The sequence below is a fragment of the Equus asinus genome, chromosome 3, assembly GCF_041296235.1.
Source record: "Equus asinus isolate D_3611 breed Donkey chromosome 3, EquAss-T2T_v2, whole genome shotgun sequence".
Lineage (NCBI taxonomy): Eukaryota > Metazoa > Chordata > Mammalia > Perissodactyla > Equidae > Equus > Equus asinus.
The window spans coordinates 1,342,297-1,362,342 of NC_091792.1; the positions used below are offsets into that span (position 1 = coordinate 1,342,297).

The following is a 20,046-nucleotide window of genomic DNA, read 5'->3' on the forward strand; positions in this document are numbered from 1 at the left end:
AATTTTCACTTAGAAATAGTCATGTTAAGATGCTTTAGTTATTTAATAAGAAAGACACTATACATTATGTTTTGGATCCAAGATGTAGGGGGAAAATGTCTAACTGACAGCCTCTCTCACATACAGAGATAATTGATTTAGAATTTAATATGTAGAATTATTCGTTTTATACAGGAAGAGAAACTGGAGTCTCATTTACAAAACTTATCCACTCTTATGGCACCAACGTACAAGAAACTTGCACCTGATGCATATAATAATCAGGTAAGTTTAAATAATTATTGACAATGATCGAAACAGTTCACTTGCTCATTATTGATGACCGACCTACCTACTTCCAAAACTATTTTTGAAGAAATGATCCTCCTTTATTTGTCTAACTTTGTCTCTTCCGAATTGTCGAAGCCACTGCAGTGTTCTGTTTCTGGGATATGAGAGTTACACCATCCAAAAGAGCATAGTTTTGGTCTTTTAAATCTGTAAAGATAATGAGCTTTTAAGGCTCACAAGCTGTTTCTATCTATTAATCTTGTTCTCCTATAGATAATTTTGTCTCTATAAGCAGAATCCAGGAATTAATTAAAATTATGTGGCCCAAACTATAGGTTCTAATTATCTACAACTGTTTCCACAGAAAGCCTATACGTATACAGCTATGGGTGTACTAATTTGTTAAGTGCACATACCTGAGTCCAGATATGACCGATCTGGCTGGATCCTTTTCTCTATTCTTGGCCTTGGCTCCATGAACTAAGCAAAACTATTTCTTCCCTGTTTTAACAGTGTGTTCTAGACTGTGCCTGTCTAGAAGGCTGAGTAGCTGGCTCAGAAGTGCTCAGGAAGCAGGCAAAAGAGCGCAGAGTCTCCTCTGCTTCAGTAGTGTCAACATAACAGCATTACATGAAAACCTGATCTGAACCAGATGCTGTGTTTAATCTCTGCGGACATAAAGAGGAACAGTGTAGCCTCTCTGTCTTCAGGAATTCCTTCTGTAGAGGAGACACGGATATGTAAAATACCATTACAGAAGAACACAGTAACAGCTGCGGTAGAGGTGTGCACACATCTCTGAGGGAAGAGAAAGATTCTTCCTGAGTGTAGAGTATAGATGTAAGGTCAGAGACGGCCTTGGAGGCCATGCAAAGAGCTGTGGACTTTCTCCTGTAGGTGAGAGCACTGCCACGGGGGGCTTTTAGTGTATGTTGAGAGTGGGGGAGGGTGAAGTGATTTAATTTAAAAGGTCACTCAACAAGCCAAATAAATGAAACATAGCTTAGATTAGTGTAAGATTAAATTAAAGAAGAAGTAAGCTATTGTAGTCTTTGGGCAAGAGATATAAAGTCCTAAATTAAAGAAATGTCAGTAGTGATGGAGAAAAGGAAATAAGAATGTGAAATATTTGAGGTGGAACTTACAGAACTCAGTGTTGGATTTAAGGATGAGCGAAAGAGAGAATTTGAGGATCCACCAAATTTCTGGTTTGGACAGGTGGTTCTGTTAACTGGTGACAGGAATCAGTAAGGGAAAGTAAGTTTGGGGGAGAGAAGGGGAAGATGATAAATTTCATTTTGGATATGCTGGTTTGACCTATTTCTAGGATAATTAGATGGAAAGTCAGGAGAAAAATCCAGACTAGCGCTGTAGATTGGGGAGTTATCAAAATTCAGGAAGTAGTTGAAGTTGAATACATAGAAGTGAATGCAATTTTTCAGAGTGGAGATTCTAAAGAGGAGGAGGGCTAAATGATGGCACTCTGGATCACAGCCACATTTTGGGGGTGCGTATAGGAAGAGAAACCAGTGAAGCAAGTGCTGGGTAGAAGCGGTTAAAGATTTAAGGGAAGAGGGAAACTGACAGGTGGGGGAAAGCTGGAGGCGACGAGAAGGCATGCAGGGCAGAGTGCACAGCAGCAGGGCACATGGACTTGTGAAGGGCACTGCATTTGCAGACATTGTCGCTGGCTTAATAACGTGGAAGACTCCAGTGGGATTAGATCAGTGTACGTGACAGAGACAGACAGGGGACCAATCCTAATCAATGATTTAGCTCCTCTTGTTTCCATTGTGGGCTTCAATACTTTCCCCACCCAAACCTCAATATATATATTTTTATTGGGAGCAAAGGAGCCAAATTTAATAATGATGGTCTGTTTATAAGTTGTTTTATGTCACAACTTAGGGTTTTAGAAATATATGTGAATGTCTATAAAAGTTATTTTAAATGCTGTTAATAATAGTGGGATTAATAGCTATTTTACAACCTTACCTATTTTACTATCACAGAAAAGTATAAAGAATGCTTTGGTACTGTTGTAAAATAATTCTAGGTGAGAAACACAATAAATCAAGCGATGAAGATAAGAAAATGAATTGAAGATATTAAATGTCACTAGATTTCAACTTTGGCCATTTTCTGTTGACTGAATTTTTTTATAGGTATATTAATCAAATGGGCTTAGCTGGGGAAAGGGACAGAACAACAAAGCATTGATGTTCTTTTTAATCCTGTTATTCTTATTATAGACTGTCTCATACACACCTGGTTTTCTAAGCATTTATATTCTACTTAGTAGATTTTGTTTGGAGTGTTTCATGCATTTCCCAAATCTGAAATGCCCAAAATTTCTAAGTTATAACAGGATGATTAGGTATAATTTCTTAGATGTGTTTCAGTGTTTATACAAGCATAAATGTGTAGGTGTACTAATCAATGGGCACAAAGTTTCGGCTAAGCAAAGTGAACAGGCTCTGGAGATCTGCTGCACAGCGTCTGTACCTGTAGTCAACAATAACGTATCAGACACTTAAAAACTTGTTAAAAGGGTAGGTCTCAAGTTAAGTGTTCTTACCACAATAAATTAAATATATACATACATTCATACATTAAAAATAGGTGTAATGGGGCCGGCCTGGTGGTGCAGTGGTTAAGTTCACACGTTCTGCTTCAGCATCCCAAGGTTCACTGGTTCAGATCCCGGATGCGGACATGGCACTGCTTGGCAAGCCATGCTGTGGTAGGCGTCCCACACATAAAGTAGAGGAAGATGAGCATGAATGTTAGCTCAGGGCCCGTCTTCCTCAGCAAAAACAGGAGGATTGGCCTCAGATGTTAGCTCAGGGCTGATCTTCCTCAAAAAAAAAATAATAATAATTTAAAAAATAAAATAGGTGTAATGTCTATATAAATTAAATCAACTAATGGCTATGAATGGATGTGGTGTTTTTTATATTGCATGGTAGGTACTATTGGTAATGTTCATCCATATGTCTTGATAGAGTTTAAAAATCCAAAAAACAGCCATGTGATCTTTCCAAACCATATATGGGAAGACCTTTTGAGGTTATAGGTGCTGTCAAAACCTACCATTTGATCTTTGCCTCCTTCCCTCAACTGAATAAAATATCTTTATGTCTCATATCTGAATGTTCTTCCTTGCTTTACTTCTTGATTTCATGGTCAAAGTCTTATTGCTAAAGTTAAGCTTCATTGGGTCTTCACAGTATATCTTCTGTCAACCCCGTGGACTTAGAACATAGGTTTTCTCAATTTAAACGTTTTTTCTTTATATCTATCCAGTAGACTCATTTTTGCTCTGCTTTTTCTATTATCATCTTACCATTAAACTTTAGGGCTGAATTAGCAGGTTCAGATCTCAAAATCATGTGCTTGCATCAGATGTGGAGATGACATTTTTAGACCAATGCTGTCCAAGAGAACTTCCTATGACAGTGGAAATATTCTCTGTCTACACTGTGCAGCACAACAGCTGCCAGCCACACGTGGTTATCGAGTGCTCGATATGTGGCCAGTGTAATCAAGTTAATGAATTTTTATTTTAATTTAATAGATTTAATTAGCCACATGTGGCTAGTGGCTACCATATTGAACAGCACAGCTTTACACCCTCAGAAAGCCATGCACTTAGATTGTCTTCCAGACATGGAGATGTCTCTCCAGTAATCCATTCACAAACCCCTTCATGGTGTTTCTTGTGAGATAGCCTAAGTCTGTCTAATGATCAACTAGATTTTGTACACATTTTTATTCAAGGAACAGAATGAAGTGATCTAGAACACGGCATGGACTAAACAGTCACAAACCACACAGCTATGTGGTCATACAGTGGTCAACACCATCACTTTCTTTTGACCAGAGTCTTATAAGTTTCAGTATATAAATATGCTATGTGAACCTGATGGTAAATAATATTCAAGTCATCAAAAACTTTATCAAGTTGTGAGTTCAGCTTCTAGCCATGACAGATTAACAGGGACTGGATTTACTTTCACATATTAAAAAAACAACAACAGAATATATGAAACAATGGCTTTTAGACATAGGACAATAAGAACCACAAGATAGTAACACTGTCTTGGAGGAAGGAAATGAAAAAGGTGAACCTATGATTACCTGAGCTTACTTCCAAAAAATGAAGAGCACGATAGGCTCAGGGCAGGGAGGGGGAACCCAAACAGACCCCAGGGTTATCTCCGTGTGAAGGAGACTAAGTTCAGAATTTGGGGAAGCCAAGGTGCTAGAATTCACCATTCAGAGTACCAGAGAGGAGAGCGCTTCATTGAGAAGAGCTTCAGAGATCTGTAGAGGGTTCTGCTTGCGTCGTCGGCTGAGTACTGAACAGTGCGTGCATGTGAAGAGATCACCAAGGCTGTGGAAGGAGCCATCAAAAGGAATAGGCAGGGGCTGGCCCCGTGGCCAAGTGGTTAAGTTCACACGCTCTGCTTCAGCAGCCTGAGATTCTCCAGTCTGGATCCTGGGCACGGACCAACACACCACTCATCAAGCCATGCCATGGCAGCATCCCCCATAGAACTAGAACCACTTACAACTAGGATATACAACTACATGCTGGGGCTTTGAGGAGGAAAAAAAAGAGAAAGATTGGCAACAGATGTTAGCTCAGGGCCACTCTTCTTCACCAAAAAACATACCTTAAAAAAAAAAAAAAGAAAAAAAAAAAGAGGAACAGGAGGAACAACCCCTTGATTCCATACACAACTGGACTAGTTCTTGTTAATAACATGCAGAAGGAAAAGACCTCCTAGCAGACAAGATATCAAGTAGGGTATTCAGAATTTTATGGCCTTGGTAGCAGAAGTAGATTAGGGTGTTCTGGTCCAAACTAGAAATGGTTACAGTCAAGACTTGAAAGGATCAAGCTGATTCCAATAACTTAACAGCATCCCAAAACAAAATTTTTTTTAAAATCCCACAGACAACAAGGTAAAATTTACAATGTCTAGCATCCCATCAAAACTCACCAAGCATACAAAGAAATAAGAAACTGTGACCCATCATGAAGAAGGAGGAAAAAAGCAACCAATAGAAATAGTTCCAGAAATGACATGTGATAAGAATATGGAGACAAGGACATTAAAATAGTTCTCATACATATATTCCATTTATTCAGGACAACAGAGGAAGTATGAGCATGATAAAGAAAGCTAAGAAGATATCAAGAAGACCCACATTGAATTTATAGAGATGAAAAATATATGTCTGGATAAAAAATATGCTAGTTGGAATTAATTCCAGAAGATTAGTGGACTTGAATACATAGCAGTAGAAATGTCCCAATGTGCAATAAAGAGAAAAGGCAAAATGAAAAAAATGAATAGATCAAAGGCCTCTGAGACAATATTATTACACTAATATATGTGTAATTGGAGTCCCAGAAGGAGGTAGGGTACTGAAAAGTATTTAAAGAAATGGTCACAATTTTTTCAAATTTGTTCAAAACTGTCAACCCATTGATCCCAGAAACTCATCAAGCCCCAACCAGGGGGGTAGGGGAAGACTTGAAGAAAACCAGATAAAGGCACATTGAAATCAGTTTGCTTAAAGTCAGTGATAAAGAGAAAATGCAAAAAGCAGATGGAGAAAAAAATGGCATATTACATATAGTGAAGAAAACGATAATAAACACAAGAGACTTCATGTCAGAGGAAAATACAAGAAAGAGGATAGAGGAGAAACATATTTAAAGTACTGAAAGATTTATTTTCACATATACAAAAGCCGAAATAATTTACCACCAGCGACTAACACTTCAAACATGTTAAAGAAAGCGCTCCAGTAGAAAGAAAATGACATCAGATAGAAATCTGGATTGACTAAAAGGAATGAAAAACATCATAAATACTAGGTATGTGAGTAAAAAGACTTTCTTTATCTAAAAATTTCTTTAAAAGATAATTTGCTATTTTAAAAAATATATTAACAATGTACTTTGAGGTTTCTTATGTAATAGTAATGTAATAATGTAATAATGCTATTTTAAAAAATATATTAGCAATGTACTTTGAGGTTTCTAATGTAATAGTAATGTAATAATGAAATAGCACAGAGGCTGGGGGATTGGAAGAATACTGTTGTAAGGTTCTTGCGCAGAGAGTGGTGGAATACTACTTGGATGTGTAGACTGTGAAAAGTTAAAGAGTATGCTGTAAATCTTAAAGCAAGCAGCCACTAAAAAACAGTGTATAGCTAATGCACCAGTAAAAAGATGAAAATGGAATCAACCAAAAAAGTTTTTAAAAATATGGAACCATAAAAAAGATAAGACAAATATAAAACAAATAGCAAGATGGTATATTTAATCCCAACCATATCAAAAACCCCATTAAATGGAAATGGTTTTTAACACTCCCAATTAAAAGGGAGAGCTTGTGATACTGAATAATCACATCGATACTGAACAATTGTGATGTTGAAAAAAGCAAGAACCAAGAAATATCATGCTAATATAAATCAAAAGAAAGCTGGAATGATTATATTAACAACAGACAAAGTAGATTTCATAGCAAAGAATATTATAAAGTATAAAGAGGATCCTTTAATATGATAATAAAGATAAAAGGGTCAATTCAAGAGAACGTGATAATCCTAACTATGCATGCATCTAACTATGCAGAGCTTCAAATTTTATTAAACAAAAACTGATAGAACCAAACAAATTAATGCATCCACAATTATAGTCAGAGATTTCAATACATCTCTCTCAATAACTGTTGGAACAAGCAGACAAAAAAGCAGTAAGGAGAGAGGAGATTTGAACAACACTTTTATCCAACTTGACCTTATTGGCATGTCCAGAACTCGCCACCCAACAGAACTAACATTTTCAAGGGTACAAGGATGAATTACCAAGATAGATTATATTCTGGGTCATTAAACTAGTATCAATAAATGTAAAAGCTTTAAAGTATGTTCTGTGACCACAATGAAATCAAATTAAATCAAAAATCTGTACCAGAAGGATACCTACAAAATCCTTAAATATCTGGAAACTGATCAACATATTTCTAATGACCTATTGGCCAAAGAATAAATCACAAGGGAAATTAGAAGGTATTTCACACTGAATGAAAATGAAGACATAACATTGAAATTAGTGGGATGGAGCTATAAAGCCTTGCTTAGAGAGACACTTAAAGCATTGAACACTTATAGTAGAAAAATATAAAGGCTCAAATGAATGATCTATGCTTCTAACCTAAGGAACTTGGGAAAGGAGAGCAATTTTAGCCCTGAAAGGCAGAAGGAAGACAAATAAAAATAAGCAAATAAACCAATGAAATAGAGTACAGAAAACAAGAGAATAAATCAATGAAACCAAAATCTGGTACTTTGAGTCAATTCCATCAGGAAAAAAGAGAAGACAAATCACCAATGTCAAGAATTAGAGATGAGACATCACTACAGATCCTACAGACATTAAAAGAAAAATAAAGACATATTATTAAAACCTTATGCCAGTAAATTCAACAACTTAGATGAAATGGGCAGAGTCCTTGAAAAAACACAAATTACCACAGTTTTCTAAAGAAAAAAATAAATAACATGAATAGTCCTATACTATTAAAGAAATTGATTTGTAGTTAAAAGCTTTACCAAAAAGAAAATTCCAAGCCAGATGATTTTCCTGCCAAATTTGACCCATTATTTAAGGAAGAAATAATAACAATTCAATGGAAACTCTTCTAGAAAATAGAAAATGAGTAAACACTTACCAACCCATTCTTTGAGGCTGGAAATATCCTGATACTAGAACCAGACAAAGGCATTAAAGAAAAAGAAAACTATAGTCCAATGGTCTTCATAAATATTAATGTGAAACTTCTTAACAAAATTTTAGCAAATTAGATGGGACAGTGTGTAAAATGGATAATATATCATGACCAGATGGAATTTATTTCAGGAATGCTTGGTTCACTTAACATCAAAAATCAATCACCATATTAACCAGCATAACAGGGGAAAATATTTGATTATCTCAATAGATAGAGAAAAGCATTTGACAAAATTCAACATCCATAGAAGGGAACTTTCTCAGCCTGATAAAGAGCATAGATGAAAAACCTAAAGCTACCATCATACTTAATGGTGAAAGAGTGAATACTTTACTCCTAAGATTAGGAACAAGACAAGGATGTCCATTCTCACCACTGCTATTTAACATCTAACTGGAAATTTTAGACAGTGCAGTAGGCAAGAAAAAGAGATGAAAAGCATACAGAGTGGTTAGGAAGAAATAAAACTTAGTTGCAGACAACATGCTTGTCTACATAGAAAGTCCCAAAAAATATACAAAAATCTCTTTGAACTAATAAATGGTTTAGCAAAGTTGCAAAATACAAAAATCAATTGTATTTCTATATACTAACAGTAAACAATTAAAATTGAAATGAAAATGAAGAGCAATTAAAATAGCATCAGAAATATGGAATTCTTAGGCATACGTTTGACAAGAATGTACAAGACCTGTGCACTGAAAACTGCAAAACATTGCTGAGAGAAATTCTAGAAGACCTAAATATCTGGAGAGCTATACCACGTTCATGGATCAAAAGACTAAATATTGCTAAGATGTCAGTATTCCCCAAATTAATCAATGGATTCAATAATGACATATCAGAATCTTACCAGATGTTTTAAAGGAATTAACAAGGCAATTCTAAAATATATAGAAAGAAATGCAAAGGACCTGGAATAGTCAAACAGTTTTTTTAAAAAAAAGAGCAGAATTTGATGATTTATACTCCCTGATTTTAAGATTTACTAAAAATCTACATTTACTCGTAATCAAGACAGCTGGTATTGGCATATATATACATACATACAGGCGCACACCAACACACCATAATATACCAAAAGATCAGAATAGAGAGTCCAGAAATAGATCCAGTATGTATGGTCAATTGATTTTCAACAAAGACAATTCAATGAGGAAAGAATAATCTTTTTACCCCATAGTGTTTGAACTGCTGGATAGCCATATGGAAAAAAATTAACTGTGACTCCTAACCTCACACCACACGTAAGAATTAACTCAAAATGGATCCATTTATATAAAATTCTAGAAAATGCAAAGTAATCGGTAGCGACAGAAAGCAGATCAGTAGTTGCCTGGGAACAAAGGAGAGGCATGATTATAAAGGAGTATGGGAAAACTTCTGGGAGTGATGGATATATACATTATTTTGATTGTAGCAATGGTTTGATGTATACATATGTCAAAATGCATTAAATGGTATGTATTTAATGTAAGTCAGTTAGACCTCAATAACACTCTAAAATGAAAACTCTACCATGTCAAGGTACATGTTCTATTTTGTGTCACTCTGCTGTATTTCTGGATAGAAAATATACAGGTTTTTTTTTTTTTTTTTTGAGGAAGATTAGCCCTGAGCTAACTGCTGTCAATCCTCCTCTTTTTGCTGAGGAAGACTGGCCCTGAGCTAACATCCGTGCCCATCTTCCTCTACTTTATATGTGGGACGCCTACCACAGCATGGCGTGCCAAGTGGTGCCATGTCCACACCTGGGATCAGAGACAGCGAACCCCAGGCTGCCGAAGTGGAACGTGCGAACTTAACCGCTGTGCCACTCGACCACCCCCTGCAGTGTTTTTTAAAGTCCTAATAGCCTAAATACTAAGGAGTCTTTTTGACCTTCAACGCACAGGCCTTATACTTCTTTGAGAATCTCAAATGCCTAAGTTCTTACCACTCACGCACACTTTTATTTTTCAGATCGAATATGAACACAGAGCACCAGAGTGCCGTCTGGGTCTGAAGGAGGGCCGTCCATTCTCAGGGGTCACTGCCTGTCTGGACTTCTGCGCCCACGCCCACAGAGACCTGCACAACATGCAGAACGGCAGCACCTTGGTAAGTGGGCCGAGGGCAGATTGGCAGCAGGTGTTGTTGAAGAGTGGCGGGCTGCAAGTTACAGCATCTGGTTGGAGCAGCATGTTCTCTGCAGGTGTCGTGCCCGACGGTGTTTTCGTGAATGAAGTGCTGTTGCAACGTGACCTTGTTTGGCAGAACTAGTATTCTCATAAAAGTTTGGCACGTTAGTGGAAAACTGTGTTGACAAGCACATGAAAATCATGGAAATTCCTGGTGCTAGTCTAAACCAGTGACTATGCATTGCCAGCGACAATTAGCTGCCCAAAAAACCCTTCAAAATTCAGTATCAGATATCTGGTAGGTTATAGTCAGTTAAGCACAAGGCCATATACAAGCCAAGATGCCAACTCACCTTCCAGAGACAAGTATAAATGAAAAATGCATCGTCATTGTCAGAGTCACTACTGTAAAATGTTCCAAGTGCGAAAAAGCCCATTGTGACAGCATATGACAGTGGGTGAAATGGACTGGGCCTTAGAATTGGAGGCTGGTAAAGGGAGAAAAGGGATCTGGTCCCAGGGTGGAGCAACGTCCCACACTGACGGATCCTAGGGTGAGGCTTTGTGTACAGAGGGATGCTCCAAGGGGAGATAAAGAATCAAAAAGTTCACTTGAGGAAACTATAAGTTAATAACCTAATGAGTCATCAACATGGATGTAGGTGAGTTGAGGAAGATGATCAATAAGACTTAAGATGAAGGCTAGAAGACAGACACTAAAGTGATGTTCTAGGGCAGAAAACAATTTGAGGAGGCAGTAGACAGTAGTGGAAGTGATTTGAAGCTGCTGTGAAGTGTTTGTTGAGAATCAGAAGGTATTGGTTTAATGGTCTAGACCAGGGCCGGAAAAGTTCTCTATTAAAGGCAAGATAGTAAATATTTTAGGCTTTGCAGTCTGCGTAGGGTCTCTGTCACATTGTTTGGGGTTTTTTAATAAGAAATTCTTTAAAAATGGAAAAGCCATTTTTAGTTCTCAGCCATACAAAACCAGGCTGTGAGGCAGGTTGGCCTCGCGTCTTAGCTTGCTGACTTCTGATCCAGGGTTGTCATCCGCAAGATCTAAAACTGTCACTCATCGTGGATGGAGCCCTGCTCATCATTAGGAGGCTCTGCTAGATTCTGGGAAGTAGAAGGTAGCTGGCGCTCTTGCAGGTCCTGAGGATGACCACGTTTCACTCCAGCAAGGTGATGGAGAGAGGGCAGAGGGTGAGAAGGATGACTCGAACGGAGGGGAGTTTGCCCCGATGGGTCATGGGTGCTGTGAGGTGACAGGGAGAGCAGCGCTGGATGAGGACGACCGCGTAGGGGTGAATTGGCGTGGGAAGAGGTAACGTGCTCAGAGACGAGGATTTGGAAGACTCTTATGTGTAAGAAGTGAGAACTCGTTTTAATGCCATCTCATGTTAAACTTATTTATAAAGGTAAGTCTGTTATAATCACAAACACATTCCTTTCAAGAGTATCTTCCAGTGATTTTATATTACCTTAGGTTTTAAATAACCATGGTCACATTTTCTCCGTTAATCAAAAATACTAAATACTAAAGGCTAGTATTTTAAAACCAACAAATAATCTTTCATCAAAACCAATGTGATTTTGGCTAACAAGAGAAAAAAGTGCCCTTAAATTATCAAAGCAACAGAAGGAGCTTTCTTCCCTTTTCAGGATACTGCCTCGTAAGGAGGGATATTTCAGAGGAGAAATGAGAGAGAAGAGACACAAGTCAGCTAGATCTAACAGAGCACGGAGAAGGAGAGGGAGGGGAGAAACAGGGTCAGGTTACATGTGACCTGTGCCAGCTGAGTCTTCAATGTCCCGTTATTGAGATTTCACTTTGGGATCTTGTGGAAGTTTCCTAAGCACACTGAATGAGAGCTAGGCACGAGGAAAGGTGCGAAATTTCTCTGTGTACAAAAGTACAAGACCAGGTGAGCATGATGTTACCAAACAGAGGCAGCCATTTGGTGGAAGAAACTCTTGGCCTCGTGTTGAAGAGCTTCGCAGGTGCGTTTGAAGTGTAAGGAGGGGGAGACTCCTTCTTCCCTCAGGGTCAGAAATGTCTGTGAAGAAGAGAGTCACCGCAGGTCACAGTTCCTGACAGACTCAGAAACGTCAACGTGAACTCGTCTATCCCCCAGTACCGTGTTGACACAACCTTCGTTAACCATGGGCAGGCGTGGTTTTATGGTGACAGGCACGTCACTAATCTGGTCCAGTTGCCATCACTACAAATCTAAATCCTGAGAGGGAGAAAGACACACACACACACACACACACAGAGGAACACACCCACTCTTCCTCTGGACAGAAACTGAGGCTGTCCTGTGTCCCTTCCCTACCAGGTGTGCACCCTCACTAGGGAAGACAATCGAGAAATCGGAGGGAAGCCCGAGGACGAGCAGCTCCACGTTCTGCCTCTCTACAAAGTCTCTGATGTGGATGAGTTTGGGAGTGTGGAGGCACAGGAGGAGAAAAAACGGAATGGTGCCATCCAGGTACTGAGTTCTTTTCGGCGGAAAGTCAGGATGTTACCAGAGCCAGTCAAGACGTGCCGACAAAGGAAACTAGAAGCCAAGAAAGCTGCAGCTGAGAAGCTTTCCTCTCTGGAGAGCAGCGCAAACAAGAACGAGAAGGAAAAGCCAGCCTTACCTCGTACTAAGCAGACTGAAAATGGAAGCCAGACTAAACAGTTGGCAGGTAAACTTAACGGGACGCGTTGTGGAGACGCGTGCCATATGACACTTATGTTAAAAACGAAAGGCATTAATTTTGGAAGGTTACATTCAATCACGGTCTTTGTTCTGTACCAGAACCTTCTCTCCAGTAGCAGGGGCCAGGCTTTGCTCTTGGAGGTGACAATGAGACATTGCACCATCGACCCCAGCTTGATGGAGAAGTTTTGATTTTATTCTGTAATGAATGGCAAAGTTTTGTGATAGGTGGTGAGTGATATGGTGGAACTAGTGTTAATCTAGCAGTAGTGGGTAAGCCAGATTAAAGCTAGAGGAGATGCAGAGGAGACACAGATGCGATACACCGAGAGTGAGGTCACGAGAGCTTGAAGGAGGTGGTAGCAATGAAGAGTTAGCAAAAAAGGTAGAAGAGATTTCTTCCAAAATAAATATCAATACACTGGTGACAAAACTTTGGAATGAAGGAGAATAAAAATTTAAGGATGACGACAAAGTTTTAAGCCTAGATAATCAAAACAGTACTATTTATTGAAATAAGAAGTTTGAAATAGGATTTATGGGGGCAGAGGCGAGAACACGATTTCTTTCCTCAGTGATACTGAGTCTCAGGTTTAGCAAGGGGATCCACATGTAGTTATCTCACAAGCTTGTAGCCATCAAAATAGATCACATCTACAGGAGGAGCAGGAGGGCATTATTTATCAATACTAAGTTGATGTTTTCTTTGCAAATCCCTTGCTTTATGTCTGCAGTTAATACTGTAAAAAAATCATACAATGTAATGTCTGTATCCAAATTTTAGAGATGGTATTGGCCAGGTCATTATCAAAAGAAAAATGTATATCTTTTAAGTTTACTGCACCAATTTGCTTACAACCAACCATCTTTGCTTCACAAAGTCAAATTCCCCTACTGATTTTTCAAAGCTCAGAGAAACTCATTTAGAATAATATGCTAAAGATGGTTAATCAATATTTGTTGACTGGTTGACTCACACTAAGAGAGGTAAACCCTGTTCTCTCCCTGGCCGCTCCTTTGAGCGGGCCGTAAAGTGAAATCGGATGGAACTTTGCCTCTGGCCCCATCTAACTGGTGTCCGCAATAACCGTTCCGATTCTCAGGACTGCCATGGCAGCTCCATTTATTCTTATCTCATATTACTTTTTTTTTTAAGTGAGGTCATGAAACAGAAGTATGACTTTTAACAGTTTCACTTACAAAGCTGAAATTTTCTTTCAAGTTTTATTGGCAACTGTATAAACTTCCTTTCAGGTAAGTGTGCTAATGAAATAGGGCTTGCCAATTATCTAAGATGCTTTGGGTGTTTAAATGAATGTCATTCTTTTTCTCATAGCATTGCTGAATCTTCCATAACAAATTTCATCCTGCTTTATTTTAACTATTTAACAAACTTTATGGCATGCCAGGCAATGGAGAAATGAGGTGAAACAAGCCATGGTTCTTTCCCTCAGGAACTACTTTGCAGTGGGCTGAGGAGGGGACAAAAATGGATACTTACAGTACATTATGACTGTCACTTATCCGACTTAGGTTTGCAGTGGGTATCACAATGCACTGGAAGACGAGGTCAGGAAGGGACCACTGTGCCCAGGCAGGGCAGGGGATGGGGTGGAGGGAGGAGGGCCCTTCAGGCAGGCAGTGGGGCACACTCAAAGCACAGAAGCTCCAGAGGATGTGATGCTCACGATGAAATGGCTTCTGGATGTTCTTACATGTTTCTTCACTTACCAGATTGTACTACTATAAGCTCCGTCATTTTATTTCTAATGCTGTAGGCGCAAAAAATTTTGCCAGACAGCAATCAGAACGCTGACTTTGCTCTCGTCCTTTTCTGATGGGTTGTGTAATCCTGGTGGTGGTCCTCATGTACATTTAAGCATCTCACCAGCTTTCATAAAATGCTCATCAGGCGTGTTTGTCCCTGCTCTCTCTTGTCCTGTCCACAGAACTTTTGCGACTTTCAGGACCAGTCGTGCAGCAGCCCCAGCAGCCCCAGCAGCCCCCGCCCCACTCCCAACCCCAGCAACTACAGAAGCAGCCCCCGCAGCCGCAGCCCCCGCAGCCGCAGCGACCCCAGCAGCCCCTGCAGCCACTGCATCACCCCTTGACCACTGACCCTCAGTCAGAGCCTGTCAACTCTTACTCTTCTGGATCCTCCAATCTGTACATAAGACGGTCCCATCCAGTTAGTCCTTATCCAAGCTCGTCGCACACTTCAGATCTTTATGGAGGCACCAACCCTCTCAACCTCTATTCCACCTCCTCCCAAGCCGCAGCTTCGTATTTGAATTCCTCTAGTCCCATGAACCCTTATCCTGGGCTTTTGAATCAGAATAACCAGCATCCATCATATCAATGCAATGGAAACGTATCAATGGACACCTGCTCCCTGTATCTGGGTTCCTATTCTTCCCAGTCTCAGCCCATGGATCTGTATAGGTATCCAAACCAAGACCCTCTCTCTAAGCTAAATCTACCACCCATCCATACACTTTACCAGCCGAGGTTGGGAAGTAGCCAGAGTTTTACTTCTAAGTACTTAGGTAATGGAAACCAAAGCGTGCAGGGAGGCGCCTACAGCAATTGTACGATTAGAGCGAACACACACCATGCGGGGACGTTCCCTCCTTATTCCACTCCTGAGATGGATGGCCACTGCATGGGAGCTGCTGCCAGATTGCCGCCCAATCTGAGCAATCCAAGCATAGACTATACAAACGATGAACACAACCCATCTTCTCACATCATCCATAACTACAGTGCAGCTCCGAGCTTGTTCAACAGCTCTCTTCATGCCCTGCATCTCCAGAACCAGGAGAACCACATGCTTGCCCACACAGCTCTTGGGTTATCTAAGATGCTCCCAGCTCTTAACCATGATAGGACTGCCTCTGTCCAAGAAGGCTTACACAAATTACCGGATGACAGCAGTCAAGAAAAGCAGCCTTCTGCCGCCGAGGACAATGACGAGGTCTGGTCAGACAGCGAGCAGAGCTTTTTGGATCCTGACATCGGGGGAGTGGCAGTGGCTCCAACTCACGGGTCAATTCTCATCGAGTGTGCAAAGCGCGAGCTTCATGCCACGACCCCTTTAAAGAACCCCAACAGGAACCACCCCACCAGGATCTCACTTGTCTTTTACCAGCACAAGAGCATGAATGAGCCAAAGCATGGCTTGGCGCTCTGGGAAGCCAAAATGGCCGAAAAAGCCCGCGAGAAAGAGGAAGAGTGTGAGAAGTATGGCCCAGACTACGTGCCTCAGAAAACCCATGGCAAAAAAGTGAAACGGGAGCCCGCTGAGCCGCATGAATCTTCCGAGCCCACTTACCTGCGCTTCATCAAGTCCCTCACCGAGAGGACCATGTCCGTGACCACAGACTCCACCGTAACCACATCTCCATATGCCTTCACTCGGGTCACAGGGCCGTACAACAGATACATATGACATCGCCCCTTGTGTTGGTTACCTCATGTGAAAAGACCACAACCAGCCTGTCCGTAGTGTAGTTCTCATGACATGGGCAGTGGGGGAAGGACACGGTGTTCACGACAAATGTGGTGGGAAGAACCTCAGCTCACCAGCAAAAACAGAGGTCATCTTACCATAGCACTTATTTCCACTGAGTCCTGAGTGGCCACAGGTGGCATCTGGGTAAAAGACCAAAGCATTCTATGCCAGAAGAAAGTGGGGAAGAAAGTGTTGCACAATTTACGCTTCTAAACACTGGTTCTATTATCCGACAAGGTGATGTGTGAAGGTGACTTTCTTCCCCTACAGCTCCACACATCTGTGACCACTTTTAATAATACAAGTTTGCATAGTCATGGAACACAAATCAAACAAGTACTGTAGTATTACAGTGGCAGGAATTTTAACATACCGTCTGGTGCTGAACATACGATGTATTGAAATACTGGAATTATGGCTTTTTAACATGCAGTTTTTACTGTAATCTTAATATTAACTTTTATTTATCAAAATAGCTACAGGAAGCATAAATGAATAGACAGCAAAACACTGAATTTGTTTGGATGTTCTAAGAAATGGTGCTAAGAAAATGGTGTCTTTAACAGTTGAAAATTTAATGCCTTTATATCATCAAGATGCTATCAGTGTACTGCAATGCCCTTGATAATAGGGTATCTTTTCATCCAAGTTTTTATCATAATTACCTATTCTTACACAAGCTTAGTTTTTAAAATGTGGACATTGTAAAGGCCTCTGGATTTTGCTCATCCAGTGCAGTCCTCGTAGGACATTAAACATATCTATGTACATATCTACACACACATATGTATATGTGCACACACGTGTATGTATAGATATCTTAAATGGTGTTTTAGAAGCACTTTGTCTACCTAAGCTTGGACAACTTGAACAATGCTAAGGTACTGAGACGTTTAAAAGAAAAGTTTACTTTCATTTTAGAATGCAAAGTTGATTTTTTTTAAGGAAACAAGGAAAGCTTTTAAAATATTTTTGCTTTTAGCCATGCATCTGCTGATGAGCAATATGTCCATTTTTAATACAGCCAGTTACATCCAAAACGGGGCTTACTGGATTCAAGGGAATACATTAGTCCACAAAACACACGTTCTCTGGTGCTCATCTCACATGCTATACTGTAAAACGGTTTTATACAAAATTGTATGACAAGTTCATTGCTCAAATACGTAGAGGTTCAAGAAATTTCTGTTAACTGCAGGTAATAATCAACCGCATGCTACAGACTCAGCAAAGCTAGTTCACTTCAGCTGATGCTATTTTTTGGATCTGTATGCTCGTCAGCGAACCGAGTGGCAGTCTGCCTTTGTGTTGGTAATTGTACATTGTGATGTTGTCATTTCTTAGCTTAAGTGTCCTCTTTACCAGGAAGATTGAGCAGACGGATGCCCGCATAAGAGGAATAAACAGGGTTAGTTCCATGTGAATCTGTTAATTAAAAAAAAGGCAGCTGGTTTGCTGTGGTGGTTTTAAATCATTAATTTGTATAAAGAAGTGAAAGAGATGTATAGTAAGTAAATTAAATTGTAAACAAAACTTTTTTAACGCAATGTTTTAGTATTTTAGTACTGTAAAAAATTTAAATATATATATAAATATATATATATATGGATTTGAAACAGAATTCACATCATGATGGTGCTACTCAGCCTGCGACAAATATATCATAATGTGAGCTAAGAATTCGTAAAGGTTTGAGTGATGCTCCTACTTGTCATATACCTCAACACTAGTGTGGCAATAGGATATTGAACTGAGGTTGGAAGCTTATAGCATTGTGTACCATCATTTTTTCCAAGTCTTTTTTATTATTTTTAAAAAGCATACCTTTTTTCAATACTTGATTCTTAGCAAGTATAACTTGAACTTCAACCTTTTTGTTCTAAAAATTCAGGGATATTTCAGCTCATGTTCTCCTTATGCCAACATGTCACCTGTGTTTATGTAAAATTGTTGTAGGTTAATAAATATATTCTTTTTCAGGGATTTAACCCTTTTATTTTGAATCCCTCCTATTTCACTTGTATATGTCCTGATGTAACTAAAACTAATTTTGTAAATGTGTTGGCTCTTTTTATTGTAAAGAAAAGCATTTTAAAAGTTTGGGGAATCTTTTGACTGTTTCAAGCAGGAAAAAAATTACATGAAAATAGAATGCACTGAGTTGATAAAGGGAAAATTGTAAGGCAGGAGTTTGGCAAGTGGCTGTTGGCTAGATAGAGTCTTTCAGCTCTCTAAATAAAGATGTTTTCGTACTGTAATCAGATCCTTGAGGACATCCCTGCACAAGCAAAAGACGTAGTGGTAAGGTGTGCAGTCACCTGAGCAATTACATTCTGTCTAAGTACATTTTTGCTTACTAGTATTTCAAATAAATTCTTAATCACAAGAGGCCTTTGAGTTTTATTGGTCAAATCTTTATAACATGGCTTTTGTCTTTTAGAAAACTTTCCCCAGTTTTTGGCTGTGACCAAGTGACAAACATTTAAAAGATGTGTGCTTTGCATATGTCAAACCACATGATTTTAGTATTTTGCATATACCATCTAACTGACCCCAAATATTCGGTTAGCACGTGCACATTTGTTGGCTCTGAGTCAGCCATCCCTCTATGAGTGTTTGACTTCTATGTCATCCACGTCACTTGTCAAACTGCTGGCCAATGAGAGCAGGAAGTGTAGTGTGGAGCTGGGGAGGGTGGAGGTAGGGAAGAGGAGAGGAGATCCAGCAAAATATTGTAAATATCAGACCTATAATTGTAAATATCAAACCTGCCTCAGTTAGAATGAATGGAAAGCAGATCTCCAATTTGCTTACATAGGAATATCAGGTTGACTCGATAGCCATACTTGAAAATGCTTCTGAGTGGTGTCAACTTTACTTGAATGAATTTTTCATCTGGATTGACGCACAGTGGTGTACAGTTCACTTCTAAAGCTAGTAGTTGACTTGTGTAGGAAACTCTTGCAGTTTGACACTAAGGTAATGAACTCTGTTTGCATTTTTCTACGCTTTTTTTTAAACTTAGTTTCATTTCATTTTCATGAAATGTTTGTGTTGTCTATAAAATCTGAGGATGGTTATAAATACTGTAAGTATTGTAATGTTATGAATGCAGGTTATTTGAAAGCGTTTATTATTATATCATTCCTGATAACGCTATGTGAGTGTTTTTAATAAAATTTATATTTATTTAATGCACTCTAAGTATTGCCTTGTGGAAGTTTCTGTTTACTGCCTGAATTACTGCCACCTCAATAAGGCAAAAGGGAATAAAATATGTTGGAGGTAATATCCAAGTAATTAAGGCCAACATATTTCTCTGATTGAATAGGCTGGAGACTCAACTTACTTTTTAGCCTGTTCAGTTTGGATGTGCAGCCACTGTAAGTCAGGGATGGAGTGACAGCCCTTCTGCTGACCTTGGATGGCCCATCCCTTCTGGTGTGTGGCCTGTGAGGTCCACCAGTGACAGCAGGTGCCCCGAGGTGGAGTTCATATAGCTGAGGTCTGATGCCAGCCCTGTTCTCAGGTTCTTGTCTTCCTCTTCATGGCCACTCTTCCCAAGGAAGACGCCTCTTCCTGCCTATCTGAGAGTCAGGCTGTGTCAGGCGAGA

General features: G+C 39.5%; 1 protein-coding gene across 6 annotated transcripts in view; it reads left to right on the top strand.

Annotated features, from left to right (window-relative positions):
- Positions 1-19,630, top strand: part of TET2 (tet methylcytosine dioxygenase 2) — a 118,408-nt gene extending 98,778 nt beyond the window's left edge. For 3 of the 6 annotated variants that reach the window (XM_044767458.2, XM_070504529.1, XM_044767459.2), the window contains 4 exons: positions 175-264; positions 10,053-10,190; positions 12,553-12,907; positions 14,871-19,630. In XM_044767458.2, the coding sequence (XP_044623393.2) occupies positions 175-264; positions 10,053-10,190; positions 12,553-12,907; positions 14,871-16,369 (2,082 nt within the window). In that variant the 3' untranslated portion in view covers positions 16,370-19,630. Of the gene's footprint in view, positions 1-174; positions 265-10,052; positions 10,191-12,552; positions 14,835-14,870 lie in introns of those variants that run through there. The other 3 variants (XR_011501808.1, XR_006525785.2, XR_011501809.1) reach the window with 3 other exon arrangements.
- The last annotated feature ends 416 nt before the right edge of the window (positions 19,631-20,046 follow it).